Source organism: Perna viridis, chromosome 9 (genome assembly GCF_037379345.1).
Source record: "Perna viridis isolate PV_CMFRI_1.1 ecotype Kerala chromosome 9, ASM3737934v1, whole genome shotgun sequence".
Classification (NCBI taxonomy): domain Eukaryota; kingdom Metazoa; phylum Mollusca; class Bivalvia; order Mytilida; family Mytilidae; genus Perna; species Perna viridis.
In genome coordinates this window covers 23,730,300-23,753,509 of record NC_142453.1, presented here as the reverse complement: position 1 = coordinate 23,753,509, position 23,210 = coordinate 23,730,300, and the positions used below count along the sequence as shown (strand labels likewise).

Genomic DNA, 23,210 nt, shown 5'->3' with positions numbered 1-23,210 from the left:
TATTACTCTGTAAAAGCAATCATCAACGCATCCGGGTACTAGTGTAGTTTTTCTCTAACATAATCAATGTGCTTTGTACACGACTTTTAACATGTTTCATCTGTCGTATAACGGTAAGAACCTAACGTCGTCGTTGGTGTCGTAAACCTTTTAGTTATTTGAATTTATTACCTCATGAAAATACTTGCCTACAATAAGTTTTCTTCTATTTTACAAGAATGAAAAAAAAAAGTACACAAAATGCAAAATTTTAATAAATGTAATTTGAATGTTGGCAAATAAGCAATTCGTACAAATACCTATACTAGAAACGTGCTTGATGGAATAAAATAAAATTGATTGAAGTTAAACACCATATTTCTACTAGATTGTCATTGTTCCAAGGTTTAAGATATGTCGGACTTTGGCTATGGACTAGCTTGGATTCCTAGCACCTACAGCCAACATTGGGAATGCATGCTTCGCCCTTAGTACAACATTCGATCTTCCCTGGCAAATATTCACAACGTTTTGTTCCAACCTTACAGTCAGTACCAACAAAAAGCTAGAACAAAATAAAAAAAAAATAGAATTATCATATTTTCTTGAATTATCATATTTTCAAGGTTAAATATAAGATTTGTTTAACAAAAATTATGAACGCATAGACACTTCTAAACAACAATAAAATTAACATAATTTACATATTGTACTTTACATGTACATGTACGAATGTTCCTTAAAACGATATGTAGTAACGAAGTACAATCTTACATGTAACTAAATACGTGCTCAGTGCCTTTATTAATGTCAACAATGGTGGACCGCAGTGTGAAAGTAGCAGATTAATAACAATAATTCTTAGCTTTTTCGTCTTTTTGACAACTTAAGGTACAAACAACTGTCTTAAGCCGAGAAACAATGTTCAAGTTAACCGCATGAAGGCCGCATCATTTCATGATCTTATTTCATTTGTCAAATTTACACTGAACAGGCAATCAATCAGTAGTCGGTTATACATGTATGCTTCCGATTACTGATTGGGCCATTCCTGTTTTTGATTAACAAAGAGCTAATGACGATCCTGTGCCGATCAGGGGTGTGTAGTCCCCAACTCTCATCAAGTCTTGGAATTTCTGTTTAACTGTGCCAGCCATCGTTTATTTGTTTACATGTATACGTACCCCTCTTCTTGACTTTAAAAGTGGATCAATAACTTTCTTCCAATCATCAACTGTCCAAGATGGATCCGCACCTACTACAACGTCATTGACCATAAAAGTTGGCGTTCCAACAACGCCCCCTACAAAAAGAAAAGTATAATTTCAAATAGCAATCTTTATAAAATTCAGAGAGGAAGTGATTCATGCATGTCAAAGACCAAGCAAAATCTCTTCATAAACAGCTTTAGACTACGTAACAAGTACCATTTGTTTCATTCGGTTATTGCCCTTACATGTATGAGATAAAAAACATAGCTGACATTTTTCATTCCGGTAGGGTTGTTGTCTCTTTGACATGTTCATTATTTTCATTCTCCTAATATACATGAAATTGGCGCTAAGTTGATCGTTCTTGATTTGGCTGCTTTAAGTGGGAGGTGAATGCAATGTTTCAGATCTGTATCCATATAGGGCTATACTTATATGGCGTAAGTAGATTGAAAAGAGCATCGTTTGTTGATTGTCTTTTTTCTATACCATGAAAAATATTTTGAAATGGGAGGTATAAGGGTACCTGAAAATCATATTTTGGTTGATGAGTGGGGGTGCACGGGGGTTATCTCAGCCCACGTACTACATTGATAGTGTGTGATGTTTATATGGGCTGGTACTTAAGTACCAGTCCACATAAAATTCAGACACTGCCAATGGTAAAGTGAAATCAAAACAAATCAAACAAAATCAAGAACGATAACTCTTCCAAAGTGCAAATTTTATGTACAATCAATATATTTTTTATCTACAGAAATGCAACAACCAAATGAAAAAAAAATAAGATTGGTTATGTAATCAGTAACTGTTTCTGAACAAAATGTAAAACTGATTTCGGTGGGTTTTTGACATGCATGAATCACCTTCAGTCTGATTTTTATAAAGACTGATACTTAAGTATTCAGTAAGTTAAATGATGATAAATGTATCTAAAGTATAGTCTTCTCATACATAGGTTTCTAAAGTACTTCATTTTTTTTTAAATTTCCGACAAATTCGCCTCAGTGATTCAATTTCAATAACAAATATTTTGTTTCAATGACTTTGGGTTAAAAAAATTCCAACATTTCAATTAACATATTAAGCTAATACTATTGACTGATAATCAAAGTGTTCCATCATACACAATTACACCTGCATATTTTAATACCACAATTGTCCATTCCCAGATCGGTTTAGAACGAAAGAAAAAAACGATGAAAACACACACGTATAACTATAATTTTGACATTTGCAGCTTGTACTCAATTAAAACTTGAAAAATGGACATGCGCACTTCCATCCGATTCTAATGGACTAATGCGTATTTCGATTCTAATAGACTTACTTGAACATGCGTATTTCCATTCGATTCTACAGTCTTCATTAAGAGTCGGGTTATTTACAACTTTTATAAAATCTGACTCCACCATACCCATTCCTTTGGCTAAAGACGCCATTTTCCTTTAAGTTAATACAAATATTGTGTTAATGTTATGCATATTAAAATATAAACAATTAAAAAAGTTAAATAAATCTACAGAAGAAAATTATACTTTTTTTAATCTTACTAAATTAAAATCGTACACAAAACATCAAACAGATTGTATTTTCAGATTGTATTAGGATATCAAGGGAACCAGGATTCGAACTGTATCTAAAATATCTTGACTCACAAAAGTATTTAATATTTGTCAATACTATTGAATGGATTATTCTGTTTTAGCTCTTGGAAACATCCTTATGTTATCTGGGAATTGCCTTCCTCTCGAGCGTCACAAAACTAAAAAAAATACTGAAAACTCTCAAATGTTTGTGACAACATCATTTTCAAAGATTAAAATTAGAGTTACTACAGAAGTAAAGAATACTCTCAGACGTAAGTGTTGCCCTCAAGACAGATGTTTAAATCATACATATCAATGATACATTTACTCACATTGTGTTTAATTATTTTCCCTTATTGCACACATTAAGTATATATAATTCTTAAATAAAAAACCCCAAAACATCTTAGCTCTTATGTTCTAACATTTCAAAAGAGCCTGGTCTCGAATCCTTCCCCAACTCAAACTCCGACCAATCAAATCACTTGATATTGACGATTTGAGGGAAAACGCAGGATCTACGGAAATTCTCATTTTTTTAAAACCCAGGCCAGATACCTATTACTTTGTACTTAATCTATTTAAGTTGTTTTCTATCCGAAGCTTTACATGTTAAGTAGCACTCCGAGTAAGAATCATGCAAAATGTGGTTAGAAAGTCTATATATTTTTATTTTTTCTATTTCCTTTAAATGTTATAGTTAAAAGAAAGGGACATCTGGCTTTTCATACAACTCATGTTCTTAGGAGATAAAAATTGTATAGAATGTACTGTAGAATTCAAAATTAAGGATAATTCTGTAAATTTCACTAAAATACAATAGAAACTACCGGACTTTCAGTGTGGATTATCTCCTAAAAGCAGACAGATTGGAATGAATGATAAACATTTCATTATATTAACCCTCAAAACAACTTCATAACAAAAATAAAAATGTGTAGCATGTTTTAGGTGTATCACATATTACAAAATTTGCATGCTTTTTACAAAGACTACTACTTAAATGTAATTTGATAACTATCTTTATTTACTTACAAAATGACCTGACTCTGTGTAAGCGAAGTGTCTGAGAACTTGTTTAAATTGTTGTATATTTGTTGAGTCCAGTAGTACGTCATATTTTTCTTGGTTAGTTGATCAACTGCATGGGTACCCTGAAAAAAACAATACGCCTGATTGTAAGGTTAGTTGATCAACTGCATGGGTACCCTGAAAAACAACACGCCAGATCGTACGGTTAGTTGATCAACTGCATGGGTACCCTGAAAAACAACACGCCAGATCGTACGGTTAGTGGATCAACTGCATGGGTACCCTGAAAAAAACAATACGCCTGATTGTAAGGTTAGTTGATCAACTGCATGGGTACCCTGAAAAAACAATACGCCTGATTGTAAGGTTAGTTGATCAACTGCATGGCTACCCTGAAAAAACAATACGCCTGATTGTAAGGTTAGCTGGTCGAGTGCATGGGTACCCTGAAAAACAATACACCAGATCGTACGGTTAGTTGATCAACTGCATGGGTATCCTGAAAAACAATACGCCTGATTGTAAGATTAGCTGGTCGACTGCATGGGTACCCTGAAAAAACAATACACCAGATCGTACGGTTAGTTGATCAACTGCATGGGTATCCTGAAAAACAATACGCCTGATTGTAAGGTTAGTTGATAAACTGCATGGATACCCTGAAAAAACAATACGCCTGATTGTAAGGTTAGTTGATCAACTGCATGGGTACCCTGAAAAACAATACACCAGATCGTACGGTTAGTTGATCAACTGCATGGGTACCCTGAATTGCAATACACCAGATAGTAAGGTTAGTTGATCGACTGCATGAGTACCCTGAAAAACAATACGCCAGGTCGTACGGTTAGTTGATAGAATGCATGGGTACCCTCAAAATAATACGCCAGATCGTAAGGTTAGTTGATCGACTGCACGAGTACCCTGAAAAACAATACGCCAGATCGTACGGTTAGTTGATAGAATGCATGGGTACCCTCAAAATAACACGCCAGATCGTAAGGTTCAGGAAGTATTTGGCCTTAAGTCTAATCATTAATTGTTTTAAAGTATCAAGCAAAGGTTTTTCATCTTTCAGAAATATGAACAAGCCTGAACGTTTGACAACAAAGAACTTAAATACTTGACAATTTCAAAAGAGCTTATTGATAAATACTTTACAATTATAATTATAACACATGAAGGTCTAATGATTTTACAATTATGAAAATCAGAGGAATCACTGTGTTGTTAAGTGACTTTTTACTTCAACCGCTTCAACTACATCTGTACACTACAGTAATTATGCTAACAGTTGGTGAAGTTACCGATAAAAATGGTTGCGCAAAACAAAAAATTGACAAATAAATTAAAGGCATAAATTTTTGCACATTTACATTTTAAGACCAAATTAAATTTCAAAGGTTTTCAAACATTGCAAATCAACATACCTCTGCCATTAAGAACGAATTATGATGATACGGAAGCGGGAACAGGTGTATTTTCAGCCTGAGCGATTTTGGTCCATAGCTATCAGCTACTTTCTGAATTGCTGGGAACGCCATTGCGCTGTCCGGACATAAAGAGTCCAAGAAAACGTCCATATACACCGGAGCATTCTCGTCACCATTATTATACACAAAACCAAGTGGCCGGTTGGGAATTGGAACTTGTGCCAATGCAAAAGGCAACAAGCAAAGCAGAAAGAGCGAGTTCATCGTGAATGATGTGTTGGGATTTTAGTTATATCTATATTTGTGATACGGTTTTATTTGTATTAAATATTCACATGATAAACTTACTGTTGCTGATAACTTATATAATGTTTGTGTCACTTGACCATATGATAAGGGTTAGTATTGTGATTGTCATTGTTCTTAATTAATGATTTGACATTTTGTTTTAAAAAAAGGTGAAATATTATTGTATAACTAATATAGAACAATGTTTTGGATATATGAGCGGGCACAGATTCATAAGGGAGGACCCAGTGTACGCCCTGATCCAATAGAATGAGAAAAAAGTTGCATGAAATCTTCAATTTTTCTGATTCTATATACCCCAAATGCCTCATTTCCATTTTTGATACCCTAACTGAAATTGATATCATTATTCTAGAGTCTTAATAAATGAATAAGACAGTGAGAAACGGTATACTAAAGGGACATAACTTTTGCAATAAAGATTACTTATAGAAGAATCGTTTGATTGATAAGATATATATGTAACAGAGCCATTTTGTACGAGATATTGTTTTGTAATTTCAGTCGTGATATTATATAAGAACAATTTTTTTTTCAAACTGCATGATTTAATTTTTCACAAAGAGGTTTGCTCCGGTCTTTTCACCTTGGTTACTGAACTAAATAACCAATTAGGAGCATAAGTATTCTTTCCATTGGTTGCATTTTCAGTGGACTTAAATCAGACATGATGATACATGTTAGAGGAAATCAAACCCTTTTTTTTTAATGAATTTGAAGTTTGGGTTGTTACTACACGTGTCCCCGTCCTAGTATTTTCGCCATATTGCTACACCAATTGTTGTATGTATTTTATCCATTCATCAGCTGTTTGAGATGACCTCTCGTCACCGCCTACGATTACGTCATTTATCATAAATGTAGGCGTTGATGTTACCCCTCCTGAAATATCATAATTCATAATTGTATTTTGCAAACACATGCTCTTAAAAGGTAGTTTAAAAATGATTGGCCATATGGGCTGAGTGTGTAAGTAGAATACGCGTGTAACAAACATATTTTTCATCACAGTGGGGTTCACCGCATCCTTTCTCGTTATATAAAACATTTTGGTAAATTATCTACGTGTATACACTACATGTATATGTATACATATATAAGACGTCTAATGGGATGTGGGAGCTCCAACATCTTCCTTGCTAGTGCGTTACTATATCATAGAGATATATCATGCACTGCAAAGATCAACATGTAATGCTGATAAAAGTATGAATAGGCATATGTATATATTTACAAGTCTAAGGTACATCCGAACTCTTAAATCGATGCGAGGCTGCAAATTTACGATGCGACATTTGGTCGCTCCCTCAGCAGGATTCGAACACCTTCTCTGCTCTGACATCTTCATGCAATCCAACGCTCAAGACCGCTCGGTCATTTAGACTATATGAAAATATACATTGTAGCTTTTATTAACCGAGTGACAATTCATCGTAACGGAATATAGAGCGTGAAAATTGGCACATGGTATATAAGTGGATAGCGTTTTCGATAGGACAACCTCTGATGGTATCGGATAAGACAGGATTTAGGATCGACATAGAATATTGATGCAAGGATGCATATACACATATACACAAGGTCTAGATTTACTAATACGAGAAAGTAGTTAACACTGGATTAAATTTACATCGCATATTTGCAACCTCGCATCGTTTCCAGAGTTCGTTCGGGTTATCTGTGATTTACATTTTGTATACTCGGCGTCACATAAATAACATACTGTTAAAATTTGAATAAAAATATTTTCTACGACTTTATTGACACCTACCGTCGTTTAAATTGTCTTAAATGACTTGCTCATTCGTTTGGGCAAACGGCTCCTCCCTAAACATTAAATCGTTAAATTCCGGTCAGATTTTAATTCTCGGTGCCAATATTTACATTGTAAAAAGTCGGCCATGTTTACAGTGATCGGGTTGCTAGGAGATGTTGTTTACGTTTAAATGGTTTGTCCAAAAACCGAAGAACCCAGAATGCATTTCGGCGTTATTTCGGATATCTCGGAGTTATTTTACGCGAACAACGTACAATACCGAGAAGTTAATCAAGCAGACGATTGTCACCGGAGTTCGACGGGAACTTACGAACTTCGTTTGTAAACAAATCGTCCCGTAGAAACCAACATGGCGGATATTAGTATGGGATTTCCCCGTAAGGATTTGTTACGCATGATTTAAGCTAAAAGCGACTTGTTCAGGGAGAAGCAGTTTGGCTAAACGAATGAGCAAGTCATTTAAGACAATTTAAACGACGGTAGGTCTCAATAAAGTCGTAGAAAATATTTTTATTCAAATTTTAACAGTATGTTATTTATGTGACGCCGAGTATAGTAAAAAAAAAACTTATAAGTTTCTTTATTTGCTTACTTGAACACCCGTGTTTGAACTCAACACGACAGTCGTAGTTTATAGAGGACTTTACAACTGTACTTTCAAAAACCTTGCTGGTTACATTCATCATACTATTCGCAAGTTCTGACATCTTCCTGTAAAACCAAAGAGGTATTCTTACAAACTTTTCCCCTCTTTCTAAATTAGAACACTGTCTCTCTCCTGGCGTCGCTTTCACAAAAAGTCGTAAGTGTAAAGTTGATCGTAAGTAATGACGTCATAAACTAAAATAGCATTGTGACGTCATGATTTACGATCAATATCACACTTACACAATTTCTACTGCTGGAACTGTCAAGTAGTTACATGTTATATTACAAAATGCATGTGTAAGTTATGAATATCCATATAGCGTGTTAATACACAAAAGTCATACATGTATGTTTGATACCTTCTATATTTCACATACATGTAGTCATATAATAAGCAAATCTTCTTTTTTCAGAACATATTCCTAAATGTTAGTTGTATTAGTTTAAGTTATTTTTTGCATATCTTGAGATACATGTAAACATATGTACGCCGGTGGGGATACCGCGGATGTAGGTACAACTTGTGTCGCTTCTTTTTGCTTCTTTGCATATAAAATCTATTATTTTGAATAAAGTTAATGTCTACATGTAAGTAAGAATCAAGCAGATAGTGATTTACCTTTGATATTTCCATTGTACCTTTTATTGTTTTAAAGCATTCAAATACACCGTGAATATTTACTTTGTACATTGATTGACTGATTGCAGTTTTATGTTCTATGGCAAGTGTTTCATGCATTTCAATTCTAAGTTTGATCAATCGAAAAGTCCCCATTTTGTTCTAGACCACACGCTGAGTCAGATTTCAATTGTGCTAGCACACAGAATTAAAAACCCACAAAAGGCGTATTGTGACTCTTAAAGTAAAACATGCCTGGTTCTTATATGGATTAGTACTAAAATAATAGATGATATTCAAACTTAACTTACGTAACAACTGTATCTTCTGTAAGTGTCTTATCAAAGAATGTGGCTAGATTGTTGTAAACTGCCTCCATCCAAGTATATACCATGCTTGTAGGTTTCATTTCATTAGCGGAATGCGTACCCTGAAAGTACACCATTCCATGAGCAATTAGTGGAACTACATAAATAGAAAATAACTATTCTATCAGAATACAATCCAAATATACACATGTAACAGTTGACACAACAAAACTTTGTGTATAACTACATGTAATGTTATGAATATTTAAAAGAGCAATCAAGGGAACCAAGGTTATAGCGGTAATCAAAAGAATGTAATCCAGGGACAAAGACCAGACATGGAAAACAGGCATACACAACAAAGAACATAAAGTAACTAAAATCATACATACAAAGTAACAAAAGTAAATGAGCAACTCGGACTCCACTAAAAATTGGGAGCATGGACAAGGTGCACCGGTAGGAAAAGCGTCCTCTGCTTTTCTAGAAACACCCGCCGAGTTGCTCGTAAAAAGTCATTAAAGTTTAGAATGAGGATTAAGTCTTATTAAGTTTTCTACATAATATTTGGATAAGGAGGTCGTCTCTGCTTCATGTTTTCACTGTTTGTTAATGTCTGGAGTCTATCTCTTCATTATCTTTCTGTTTTGAAGCTTTTTTTTGTCTATATTTAACTTCCGGTAATAGTTCATTTATTTGGCAAAAAAGTATGAAAAACGTGAAAATGATGCAAAAAAATTGCAACATTATCTTGTTATACTATAGACAATGGGGCGATTTTTACATTCATTAAGTTCTAATTAATTTTGTTCTGGCTTAAACAAAATTGGAGACATTCTATATAAGCAATATTCGATTAACATAGACATTCAAATTCGTATCTCTCTCTATTTTTCATTATCAAAAGGTTGACTTACCATGCATACGAGAAAAGCGTTTCTATGATACGGAAGTGGGAACATATGCATGCGCAGTCTTAATTTATTTGGTCCAAAGTGGTCAGCAACCTGCAACATAGTAGGGAATGCTCGTGCGCTGTCGGGACATAGGGGTCCAACATAAACGTCTAGGTGCACCGGAACGTCGGACACGTTGCCATATTTGTAAACAAATCCAGGGGGTTTACGTGGAACAGGCGTTGTTAAATGTACCAGAATAGGTAGAACGCTTGCTATTAATGTCCGGATCATCGCTGTCATCTAATCTGTCAGTTCAAGTTGAGTAAATAAAGTAAAAGAACGAAAATAGGTTCTTATCTAATTTAACCTAATTTATGTCTTATCATTATAATATCACAGTTAGTTTACGAATGAAAAGTCAAAGATTTCATTTTGATTTCATTAGTAATGTACTGATTCATTTCATCAAAAAGTGTCTTACGGATTGACGACCTTGGACAAACAAAACCGGGAAGGCAAAACACAATAAAAATAGTTGAAAAACAAGTCACAAAAAAATTAAGCGTATGACATAATGGTATACATGTAACAATATATGTGGTAATTAAAATGATAGAGCAACCAAGGGAACCAAGATTCGAGCATAATTTCAAAAGAATGCAATCCAATTAAAAAAACACCAGATAGGGAAAACAGACACACACAACAAAGAACGCAAAAAAAAAAAAGCAAAACAACACGTACAAAGAAACCATGGCAAATGAACAACCCTCGACTCCACCAAAAACTGGGAACATGACAAGATGCACCGATACGGTAAGCAAATGAAATTTTAAATTCATTATAGGTTGTTTGCGTCGTGCTAAAATTGAAATGAGCTTCTTGCTGTCCTTTTCTTGAAACATTCACGCGATTGCTGGGGTCTTTCGTTACGTTACCAGCATAAAGTTTTTCACTTTCGTGTGTCGGATTTACAAAGCTCGCATGCTTATTGAATAATATTTAGCTTCCGTAAGCTTTTCCCCTGTGTTGATAACTTAAATTTCTCACTCAAAGGTAAATCAAGGGGACCAGGATTCGAATGGTAATCAGAAAGAAATTAATACAAAGATAACAACTAGACACGGAAAATGGACTCACATACCAAAGGATATAAATAACCAACATAACACGTACAAAGAGAAAGAGCAACTCGGACTCCACTAAAAACTGGTAGCATTGACCAGGTGCCCCGGAGTGTTAAGTGTCTTATGCCAAGTTGCTCATAAAATATCATATCCAGGGTTGATCGACGAAATATGAAAGGAAACAATGACACGGTAAACAAATCATGGTACTCGTCTAATGGATACACCATAACGACCAAGGAGTTCATAATGTAGTTTTGTAGTGATGACTTTAATTTGGCAGAAACAAAACCCTGTTCCAGAGGATAATTGTAGGAAGTCTAGCGCGATATTAAGTCAGTGTAGTTTCGGCAAGCTCTCAGATCTGTCATTACATGTATATTTAATGTTTTATGAAAATACCATGCATATGCATTGTTGTATTTTTGTTGATAATAGGTACATGTACATGTACGTGTGTTCCGAAAGGGGACGCTGGAGTCGATTGAAAGACATTTTAAACAAAATTTAGATTCTTAAATTTCTTCAATGACCAGAGTCATGATACTGTTCGTTTCCTGAGATATTAAAATGCAAAACAATATTAATTGGTCAAATCACGTGGTTCCTGTTTTCTGTTTATTTAAAAGACAATTAAGGCAGCATTTAAAACTTAAAATTAAAGTATTTTTTAAAGCATATGTCTAGTGCGACACTCGATTAATCAAAAGTCAGGCTTGAATAACCTGACAGTTTTTGTGATTAACAAAATTGGTATTTTCATAGTTGAATCTTTTTGTATTGCACTAAATAAAATATGAATATGATTATACTCGGCGTCACATAAATAACATACTGTTAAAATTTGAATAAAAATATTTTCTACGACTTTATTGACACCAACCGTCGTTTAAATTGTCTTAAATGACTTGCTCATTCGTTTAGCCAAACAGCTTCTCAAAAACAAGTCGCTTATTAGCTTAAATCATGCGTAACAAATCCTTACGGGAAAATCCCATACTAATATCCGCCATGTTGGTTTTTACGGGACGATTTGTTTACAAACGAAGTGCGTAAGTTCCCGTCAAACTCCGGTGACAATCGTCTGCTTGATCAACTTCTCGGTATTATACGTTGTTCGCGTAAAATAACTCCGAGATATCCGAAATAACGCAGAATTGCATTCTGGGTTCTTCGGTTTTTGGACAAACCATTTAAACGTAAACAACATCTCCTAGCAACCCGATCACTGTAAACATGGCCGACTTTTTACAATGTAAATATTGGCACCTAGAATTAAAATCTGACCGGAATTTAACGATTCAATGTTTAGGGAGAAGCCGTTTGGCTAAACGAATGAGCAAGTCATTTAAGACAATTTAAACGACGGTAGGTGTCAATAAAGTCGTAGAAAATATTTTTATTCAAATTTTAACAGTATGTTATTTATGTGACGCCGACTATAGAGAAATCAGAAATTCGAATGTCAAGTAATAGGAACAACACAATGAAAACGGAGGATGAAACTTTCAGGCAATCGAAAATAAATAATTATAAAGAAATAAATGAACCACACAAAAATTGAAAATTAAAAGACAGCAATTATAAACTGAGCAAAATATCAGGTAATAGGCATGCCCTTCTCCGATATCGAATTATACATGTCATTATCGCGCAAAATAGAAAAAAAGAAAGATACCTATATATACAAACCGGACAAGTGTGCGCCCTCGTGGATGGTCACAACTGATCTCTTTAACCGTTGCGGACCGCTTAAATTTAATTCCGCTCGTCTGGTACGTCGTCTGAAACGAACCACTGGATAAGAACCAATAATGGAACACACATTTGTACAAATGTAGTTCAATTTGAATGAACCGCTTGAAGGAAGGCGAAGTACACATTATTAGAAGCGATTACTTGTACCTTAATGCCGTAATAATCGTTCTCTACAAGTTTATAACTTAGTTTATCTGTAAGAATTAAGACCTGATGCAAACAGTTAATTCTAACATCTCTTAATTCAAAAATCTAAAAAGACAAAGAAGCTGTGTGCTGTGTAAAATACATACATGGATGGTTTGAATCCAAGATCTAGAAAATGTCGACTTACGTGCGAGAAAATAAACACAAAATGAATTGTGAACTATATGAATTGTAGTAGCACACACGTTCATGATTAACAGCTTATTGTCATGCTGTGTAATTCTTAATTAAGTGGGAAAGTTTCTACCATAAAATTTACTAGACATGTGTAAATGGACAAATTATGTATAATAGAATTTGAAATAGCTACGTGCAAAGGTCAAAGTGAACATTTACGAAAATTGTATGAGCAAGTGTAATTTTTATGTCAGTACACTTAGTTCATGTAAAAAAGTGGGCCCAGTAAATTGGGAGGGGTAGGAGAGGGTGGGCACACCAATAATTTGATAGGGGTGCCGCTGGGATTCTGTAATCCCACCCTATTCATATATTTTGCTTCTGAAAAAAATATAGACCTTATCATATATTTTTTTCAGAAAAAGAGACCTAATCCCATATATATAAAAAGTGTTCCCTTGATTATGATATACAAGGACATACAGTAGCAATATTCATCATGCAATTATTCTACAAATACGAAAATAATTTACAACTGTTGATACATGTACATGTATATAGGACAAGGATGTTTTTGTTTTAATTTCCATATAATTCATAATGTAAATTTTATTGACTTATCATATTATTCATAAGCTTGAAAACGGTACATATAACAGCGGCACGTCATACCAACTTATATGCAAGTTTCATTCCCGGCATTAGTTTTTATAGAATAAAATCACCCCTGGGAAAACGAACAAATACATATACAAACAAAAAATGTACTTACGGGATTGTATGAAGCTTGTTCATAATGATTATTAAAAAATGTTTTTCATGTAAAAAACACCATTTAATCTATCAATCATTGTTCACCAACCAACCAACCAATCATAGGTTTTCAATACATTAATCAATCTCATACATTAATACCCAAAGTGCATTCATCCTGTACCGGAACTCGATACAAAAATATTTGCTTTGTAAAACAGCAATACTATTTCAAACACTTGTAACATACGTAAAAGTATAAATTATATAGAATTAAGTTAAGAAAGTAACATTTGCATTACTGTACAGATAGATGATCAGATTTAATGTAGTCCATCATGTTTATGTCTCCAAACAAAAAAAAGATAAATAAATAAATATCTGAACATCATGTATAGATGTACATGTATGGTTCGTTTCTTTGTTTTAATCGAATCAAGTTCCTGTTCCGTTGACTTCCATTGAAATGTCTCCGGTCTTACACATGTTGATCTTGATATAATTGAAGAAATTTTCGGAACGAAGGGAAACTTCGTCGGTCCGCCCGAAAGCCCCAAGCTCCACGCAGCGGCAGACGTTCGTTTCTTTTCTTACATGTTTGAGAGTGAATTTCGAACGTCAGACGATGTCGAAAGCCCATCATTTCGGTGGCCTTCGCCCATTTGATTTCTTGTCTTGTACATTTCAGTTTAAAAACAATGTGAAGAACAAATGTACATGTAAACAGAATGGATCCATTTAAAAAAATGAAGTGTGTACATTTTGTTTACATTTTCATTATAAATTTAGGGCTACATGAGATCTTTCATGTGTCCATTGTTAAACAATATTTTTTTTTGGATAAAATTACATGTGATTATATTGTTATTTTCTAGCTCAAAATACAGATAACGGAGCTTTAACACACAATACAGCATGCGATATTGATTGTGTGTCAATTTTGAATTGAAATAACTTTTATATAGATGCGCATTTAGGACCCTAAATATTCAAAACGAAACTTGAATATACATCATAGAAGAAAATTTATCCTACCTTAAACGGAAGACCAAACGATTTGTGTTCATTTGTATTCTTCAGAAAAACTTTCAAATTACATCAATAAAACTCTGCATGTCATTGTTCAAGCAAGCTGTTTACAGGTAATATGTACATTTTTTTGTAACATAAAGTAAAATCCTCACCGTTTGATGTCAAATCGATTGTCTGTTGTAGTATAATACAACGTAGATGACGACAAGCTTAGCGCTGCTGCAGGCCCATTATTTTGACACCCGGACCTGCACGGGGCAGTATTCATCAGAGTAGTTTGGGTTCAGAAACATTTATTTAAAATACTCGGCGACACAAGACGTTATTGTTACAAATATCATGCACTTTTGAATAAGTGTAGCTAAGGTTGAAACTTGATTTCTAAATACACTCATTTAGGGTATTTTTTATGTTTATATGTATTGATGATAGGAACATGTTTTCTGCAAGTATATTCGAACTATGTGTTTTGAATATAACACTGAACATGTTCCTCATATCATGGTAGATAATTTGAATGGTACAATTATGCAATATGTATTTAATGCCTTTTCTTTAAAATCTCTAAAGTATCCATTCCAGTTACATTGTAGGACACCAATTAACAATTACCAAAATCAGTTTTTGAAAATTCTCCATGTTTTTTCCATATCTTTATCAAAGCTGGAGACACCGGATTCACAGAATCCGACAATTTTGCCAATTCATTTGTAAGTTCTATCCATCCGTCACGTGAAATGATTTTTTTAAAATCTTCTTTAACAATATCGAGTATGCAATTCTCGTCTGGGAGTATTACTGTGCCATCTAATACTCCTGATATGAACTTAGCTGTACATTCACCCGATTTGAAAAATGAACCATTGCGCAATACGCCCATGACGAAGAGATTTGAATATTGAACTGACACGATAGTTTTGAAAATGTTACATATATTTTTACTTTCACCAATCTCAACAGTGCCTTTTGGCAAAAATGAAAAATCATATGTGTAACCAGTACCAAAAATGACGGAATCAATAAACAGCTCATCTCCATCTTCAAGGATAACTGATGATTCGGTCAGCTCTTTAAATCCTACAACCTTCTCTGTGATGTTAGTTGGCAATTTTGTCTGCAGTTTTGGACCTTTATGACACAAAAATACCTTCAATATAAAGTCAGTAATGAATTGAGATATTTTATTATTGCAGTGTTTTAAATTGATAATATACAATCCCTAAAGAAATATCAGTTTTCTACCCATAGCCGTAAGACACCCACAATGGATTTTCGCAGGAAAGTGATAGCTTTTATTGCCATTCTAAAAGAACTTTTATCAGGGCTACTCAAATTGAAATTACAAGAAAAAGCAACTACGAGTTTACTCTGTAGTCAGATAGCAAGAACAATTTTTGGTAGGGGCGTTATTATGTAGGTGGATGAGTGCTGGAAGAAGAAAAACCATGTTTTGCCTTATTTTTAAATATTTATTTGAGTCGAATTAAAATTATTCCCATTCAAAATCTAGTAAAATTGTTTAGTTCAATTAAAAATCATATAAAAATATGAACAAATGTGTTTCTCTTATTGTTTAAAAATAAACCTGTTTTGCGTGTTTCTGAAGGTCAAAGCTTATATCGATTCCAGAATATCCAGTTCCTAGCACAGCAACGGTATGACCACGATGAATTTCCGGTCGTCTGTACCGGATACTATGCATTACTAATCCTCTAAACTTCTCAACTCCTTTGATGATCGGATAATTTGGATTTCGACAATTTCTGCAAGGTATCAAAACAGATGGATAACAATATAAATCACACAGATTTCACCATTGATTCCCCTACATATTCAATAAGCGACTACAGCTAAGTATAAAGCATTTAAACGGATACATGTATATTAGAAATGCCTATACAGTGGTGCTACATGTTTGTAAATACATGTTCCTCCATTTACACTTTAATGGGGTATGCCAATGGGACTATTTTCCTGCGGTAGTGTAAGATAATTACAGATGCTATCAGGCTTTACAAATCTAAAAGCTCTGGCGACTGCTATATCAATTCTGATCTTCGATCTAAATTGATAAAAATCTGAATAATTTCTGAATTTTCAGTTGTTAAAATTGGTGAAGTGGTTTCTAAAAATACCCTTAAGAAAGAAAGGAAAAGATTATCAAGAATTTCGTTAAATGGAAAGTATCAAAATTATTTTTAAAATGACAATAAAGGCACAGCTTTGCAATTCAAATGGTTATCACAGTCATATTCTTTGTTGTATTTGGGGGTGTTTGTCTCGTTGCTAACAAACAAACAAACAAACAAAAAACAAAAACAAAAACAAAAACAAAACCATATAGTAGTTTAAGAAATATATCACAGAAACTCAATTTATTAATGTAACGTGGACTGGCCATTCATCCCAAGCGATTATGATATGTGATTTATTTTGATTCTAATAGGATTAATTTCTTCATATTTTTGAATAAGCGCAGCCTATGTGTTGCGCAAAATGTTGGTCATGTGGTTATCTCTTTTTTTTTTTACCATGACCGTGGTTTAAAGGGTTTTGAAGCACTTCATATCAGAATTCGATTCCAATAGATCTAGTTTCTTCAAATTGTTGAATAGACACAGTCTATCATGTTGGTCATATGTTTATCACATTTTTTACAATGGATGCGTTCTAAAGAGCGTTGAAGCACGTCATAATATAATTTATAATAATGCACAACGACATCCATGGGTATTGATGAATGGCTGATGTTTAGATGTATGGTGTAATTGGAGGATCTGCTATGAAAAATTCATGGTGATAGGGGAGTTTAATGCAGCTCAGTTCGTGGGCAATTCGTCCCAGGTCTAAGAGAACCGAGAACGATACACAGCTTGATTTGACATGTGCAATAACAATCAATGAGACCTCTTTAGCGTACAATTCGCCCCCCCCCCATTTAGCTCATAACTAGCCCTCCACACATTAGCTGTAAAAATGAAACTAAATATCAAACAAAGATTGAACGACCCTCTGTTTTGTATCTTCCTACAATCTTCTTGATAATAAAATTGGTGGCAATATAAAAAAAATGTGATTATCCACAGTGAAATGATGAAAAAAGAACACTAAAAGAGTAATCAAGGAAACCAAGATTTCAGCGGAAATCCCAGGGACAAAGACCAGGCATGGAAAACAGACACGACAAAGAACACAAAGTAACCAAAACAATACATAAAAAGTAACAAAAGAAAATGAGCAACTCGAACTCCACCAAAAACTGGGAGCATGGACCAGGTGCACCGGTAGTGCAAGCATTCTCTGCTTTTCTAGAAACACCCGCCGAGTTGCTCATAAAAAGTCAAGTCCGGGGTAGAGGAAAGAGGAAAGGACAACTATGATACGTTGAACAAATCAGTTTTCATGGTGCAGATCTACGAGTTCATGATGACGATCATAAAACTTCTGTAGAGATGACTTCAACCTCACACCAACATACAGTTGCGATCACTTCTAACCTCTCTTAAATTCTGTCAGAATCTGTCAGAAAAACTTTTCTACGACAGTAGTTAGAACAGAAATCCTAACAGATCCTGACAGGGTCTAATAGAGGCTGTCCTGGGTCAGGACACATTTTGCCTGAGAGATCCTGACAGAAACTGTCCTTGGTCGTTACAAAGAAAATACGAACAGGTGACTAAGTAAATTGTCAAATCAGATTAGGAAAACAATCTTGCTTTCAAAATTTACATTGAATTTTCAATTACAGTGTATATACAGCTCGTTGTGATCATCATCCCACAATCCCTCGATCGTTGTTCATGTTCTAATTTTCGTCGATAATGACCCAGTCACTCATCCTTCAAAAATTACCATTCTTTACATGCATATTTTTTTTTACATTTTGTCATAAACCTGTTATTAAATTAAATTATATAATTATAAAATTAACGGTCTATGTTTCTGATCTAAGTGTAAAAACGGTAACCGATAACTTTCTGATGTTTGGTAATGTAATTCTCACGAAGTTCAAATACAATTGACAAGTACTTCTTGTCAATTGTATTTGAACCTATGAAAGCTACTTATAAATAACATAAGGGTCACCAATCATTCTATAAAATGTTAAAAATGACAATTTTAGCATTAAATGGGTGACTGATACCTAAATATTTCGATAAAAATTCTTCAAAATGCCCTTTTTCTTAGCAACGAATATGAGCGTGAGCACTTCCAATTTATTTATATGGTCTTATATGTAGAAAATGTAGAAACTATAAATATTAGTTTCAAATTATTGACTGTGACACCTGTATTCAAGTGAAAATAGTAAAAAATTCTGCAAAAGTATGAGTGCGAGCAGTTTAATATTTCATAATGGTCTAAAACACTTTTAATTTCCATGTGGGTCCAAAATTAATGAGTAAAATGCTAAATTTGTCAATATAACTATCATGTAGATGGCTGAAACACATTAATTTTAGTAAAAATATCTTTAAAAATGTCATATTGTTGCAAAATGTATCAGCGGGGCACTTTTAAATTCCATACCAGTCAAAAACTTCTGTATAAAATGCACAAATTGTAAATATAAGTATCATACGACACATATATTTCAATCAAAATTTTTAAAATTTACATATTTTTGTAAGATGCATGAGTGCGAGCAATGTAAGATTCCAAAAGGGTCTAAGATTCATGACTTAAATGATTAATTTTTCCATATGACTATTATGTGGGTGACGGTGACACACATATTTCAATCAAAATTCTTCAAAAATGTCATATTCCAGCAAAATGTATGAGTGCCTGATCATGTCCCTATTGAGAATCAAAATGTAAGAACTACCATTTGATTTTTTAGGGGTGGGTAGGGGCAAGGACAAAATTTGAAAAACGGCCTGATCGAAATTTGTATGAATAACTAAGGCATCACAAGCCAAACTAAAAAGGCAGTTTTTTTATTGTTCTAATACTTTCATTGTGTAATACACAGTCAGAATATACAGAAAATTTCACCCATCCCAATAAAATTCAAATGGCTGTTCCTTTACCTTGATATATTTCCGTAACATATAGCTATCAGCCACATTGTAGATGTATGTAAGTACTTCTCTGTGTGAAGGGAACGACTCTTTATTGTTATTAGGGAAACCATCCAACTCCATCAACTGTGTAGGTAAGTTGGCCCTTTAACAAATATGTGTATAGTAAATGACGTAACATACCAAATTTATACGAAATGGACACTGTTACTTAATGGCACTTACCTATTCGGCATTTCATACAATGTATAAATATGTTGCCGTATAAGTATTACATATCATTGTACATGAACATTTATTTCAGAACAAAATCGTCATGCGTGTATAGTAAAAAAGGTAGCGCCAACGTATTCTAAAAAAAGGTATCGCCATCGTATTCTGAAAAGGTGTCATACATGATACTAAAAGGTGCATCTTTCATACATATTCAGGGACTCAGATCTTTTTGACCTAATGTTTAGGTGTGTATAATTATGAAATATTTTTTTCACAGGGACAGATTTTAAAATCTGGAGGGTTGAAATCACGCCAAAGTACTTTAACTTCGTCGCATTGTTTTTGCGCCTGCCCCAATTCAAACATTTCTGGCCACTGTATGTATTGTATTGTGTTCACTTTCAGACTTATATATTGCTGTAGTATATGGGGGCAGCTAGTTAAATGTACCTTTGTATAATGTTTTAGGGCCAGCTCCAGCCAGCGCTTTAATGAAGGGATTTTGTCGTCATTCTTTGCAGACCTATGGATGACCTCTGGCATTTTTCATCCCGGTGGGATTGTTGTCTTTTTGACACATTCAACATCTCCATTCTCATTTATATACAAAAAGGTATCGTCGTACATGTACACTGAAAGGTGTCGTCGTACATGATTTTAAAAAGAATGTCGTACATGAAAACAAAAAAGTACGTCGTACATGAAAAAAACATAAAGTTCTTCGTACATGTATACTAAAAGATACCGTCGTCCTTGCATTATAAAAGGTACCGTCGTCCTTGCATTATAAAAGGTACTTACATGTATTAATTGTGTACTAAATAGTATTGTTATTCATGAATACAAAAGGTATTAACATACAACAGGTATTGTCTTGTATGTATATAAAAGGTATTAACATACAATGGGTATTGTCTTATATGTATATAAAAGGTATTAACATACAATGGGTTTTGTCTTATATGTATATAAAAGGTATTAACATACAACAGGTATTGTCTTGTATGTATATAAAAGGTATTAACATACAACAGGTATTGTCTTATATGTATATAAAAGGTATTAACATACAATGGGTATTGTCTTATATGTATATAAAAGGTATTAACATACAATGGGTATTGTCTTATATGTATATAAAAGGTATTAACATACAACAGGTATTGTCTTGTATGTATATAAAAGGTATTAACATACAACAGGTATTGTCTTATATGTATATAAAAGGTATTAACATACAACGGGTATTGTCTTATATGTATATAAAAGGTATAAACATACAATAGGTATTGTCTTATATGTATATAAAAGGTATTAACATACAATGGGTATTGTCTTATATGTATATAAAAGGTATAAACATACAATAGGTATTGTCATATATGTATATAAAAGGTATTGTCATATATGTATATAAAAGGTTTTGTTATATATGTATATAAAAGGTATTGATATGTATGTATATAAAAGGTATTGTCATATATGTATATAAAAGGTATTAACATACAATGGGTATTGTCATATACGTATGTAAAAGATATTAACATACAATAGGTATTGTCATATATGTATATAAAAGGTATTAACATACAATAGGTATTGTCATATATGTATATAAAAGGCATTGTCATATATGTATATAAAAGGTATTGTCATATATGTATATAAAAGGTATAGTTATATATGTATATAAAAGGTATTGTCATTCATTGATACTAAAGGGTGTTTTCATACATATATATAAAATATATTCTAAAAGGAGAATATAATATATGTCCTCGGACTGTACATGTATGGTAAAATATGTCGCACATGTTTGCAAGAAATGTATCATCTTACATATAGTAAAGAATATATCATCCATGTACACAAATATGAGACTGGTGAAACTACAAACGCTCCCGTAGAAACATTTATTTAAAACAGTTTGGATAAGTTTTGTCAGTCCTGATTTAATATATTATTATTATTAGGCAGTAATTGTACATTTTGCACTTATATAAGCTTTTAAGTATCTTAATGCATTCTCCTCGTGATCTGAAATGTCTATGGGCCGAAATGTCCTCATAGGCATTCGTAAGGAACTATCATGATTATGGGTTGTCATGGTCTGAAATGGCTTTGGGTCGATTTGTCCAGTATTGATAAGCTGATTATGTCATTATCGTAAATATTCTGGTGCCAAATGTGACCATCTTTATCTTTAAACAAGTACTATCTTTAAAAATGATAGTCGACGCAACAAAATCTTGTTACGTAATTTTACTTATAATTTTCTACATTTCATTCAAGAAAATAACACATGGCACTTAATTACGATACAGTTTTTTCGAACACCACTAAGTTATCAGTATTTGGCCAATCGGAAAACAAAATTGCCATCAGGTGACTTGCGTTTCCATGGAAAAGCGTCTTTAAGGTCAAACGGTAAAAAGCGAAACTATACCGACTGTGTCGAAAAAAAAGCTTAGATTCGTTTTGTATTTATTCATCGAAGCTTGCGATTTCTTTGTGCTCAATAGCATTTACGAAGTATACGTAGATGAAGCTGCCATGATGCCGTTCACAACCGGATATGGATGCTTTTTCTTTTAAGTAAAACTTGTTATTTAAAAAATCCTATCACCGAAACATATTGTATCAACTTTGTAGAATAATACCGATATGCCTGTTATAGATTATTAGAGTACTCTTTACTTTAACAACCCAACATTCCAACGTTACATTGTGGGATAATACCTCATATAGTAATATACGGGATTAACTACTGGCTGTCCATAGATATTGTCTCTGGTTTCATCGGTATAGAGCCATATCCCTCCCAAATCATAGTTCCTTTCAAAGGCTGTTAATTCATGATCACATTTATCAGAGAGACTCCTAAGCATACAAAGACCATTTATTCCAACTCCAATTATTGCTATTTTCTTTTTCTTTCTTAAATTCATCTTAAGAACGAGAACGATAAGTCAACACAACAGTCGAGGTCTTAACTGATCTTAAGCATCAAGCGTTTTAAGACCATATGATTAGGTATAAAAACTGTCACGCAGTTAAAAGGCTAGGTTCATTACAGCGCACATACAGGCCATGTGTGTATATGTCACACTGACCCAAAATTACATGTTTTGTAATATCTACATATAAAATTACGAAAGGCGTAGAGACACAA

General features: G+C 33.6%; 3 protein-coding genes and 1 long non-coding RNA gene across 9 annotated transcripts; 1 reads left to right on the top strand and 3 right to left on the bottom strand.

Annotated features, from left to right (window-relative positions):
* Positions 1-236: 236 nt before the first annotated feature.
* On the bottom strand, positions 237-5,813 carry LOC148607419 (uncharacterized). The gene is made up of 5 exons (XM_088544945.1): positions 5,242-5,813; positions 3,815-3,933; positions 2,521-2,636; positions 1,164-1,282; positions 237-544 (listed from the first exon to the last, which is right to left on the bottom strand). The coding sequence occupies exons 1-5, from the start codon at positions 5,506-5,508 to the stop codon at positions 428-430; spliced, it is 738 nt and encodes a 245-aa protein (XP_088401071.1). The 5' UTR covers positions 5,509-5,813; the 3' UTR covers positions 237-427.
* Positions 4,333-4,582, top strand: LOC148607420 (uncharacterized). The gene is made up of 2 exons (XR_015915112.1): positions 4,333-4,444; positions 4,499-4,582. It is a non-coding gene; the product is annotated as an uncharacterized LOC148607420 (long non-coding RNA).
* A 414-nt stretch (positions 5,814-6,227) lies between the features above and the next one.
* On the bottom strand, positions 6,228-14,929 carry LOC148607418 (uncharacterized). Of its 6 annotated transcripts, none has more exons than XM_088544946.1 (6): positions 14,802-14,929; positions 12,610-12,715; positions 9,823-10,109; positions 8,909-9,027; positions 7,923-8,041; positions 6,228-6,435 (listed from the first exon to the last, which is right to left on the bottom strand). In XM_088544946.1, the coding sequence occupies exons 3-6, from the start codon at positions 10,102-10,104 to the stop codon at positions 6,323-6,325; spliced, it is 633 nt and encodes a 210-aa protein (XP_088401072.1). In that variant the 5' UTR covers positions 10,105-10,109; positions 12,610-12,715; positions 14,802-14,929; the 3' UTR covers positions 6,228-6,322. The 6 variants fall into 6 exon arrangements, with proteins under 6 accessions (XP_088401072.1, XP_088401075.1, XP_088401077.1 ...); XM_088544949.1 differs by having other exon boundaries at positions 12,624-12,715; XM_088544951.1 differs by lacking the exon at positions 14,802-14,929 and adding an exon at positions 13,024-13,082 and having other exon boundaries at positions 12,624-12,715.
* Positions 14,930-15,399: 470 nt separating this feature from the next.
* LOC148607417 (uncharacterized) lies at positions 15,400-22,986 on the bottom strand. Its single transcript, XM_088543533.1, has 3 exons — positions 22,778-22,986; positions 19,832-19,967; positions 15,400-15,945 (listed from the first exon to the last, which is right to left on the bottom strand). The coding sequence occupies exons 1-3, from the start codon at positions 22,984-22,986 to the stop codon at positions 15,400-15,402; spliced, it is 891 nt and encodes a 296-aa protein (XP_088399659.1).
* Between the last annotated feature and the right edge of the window lie 224 nt (positions 22,987-23,210).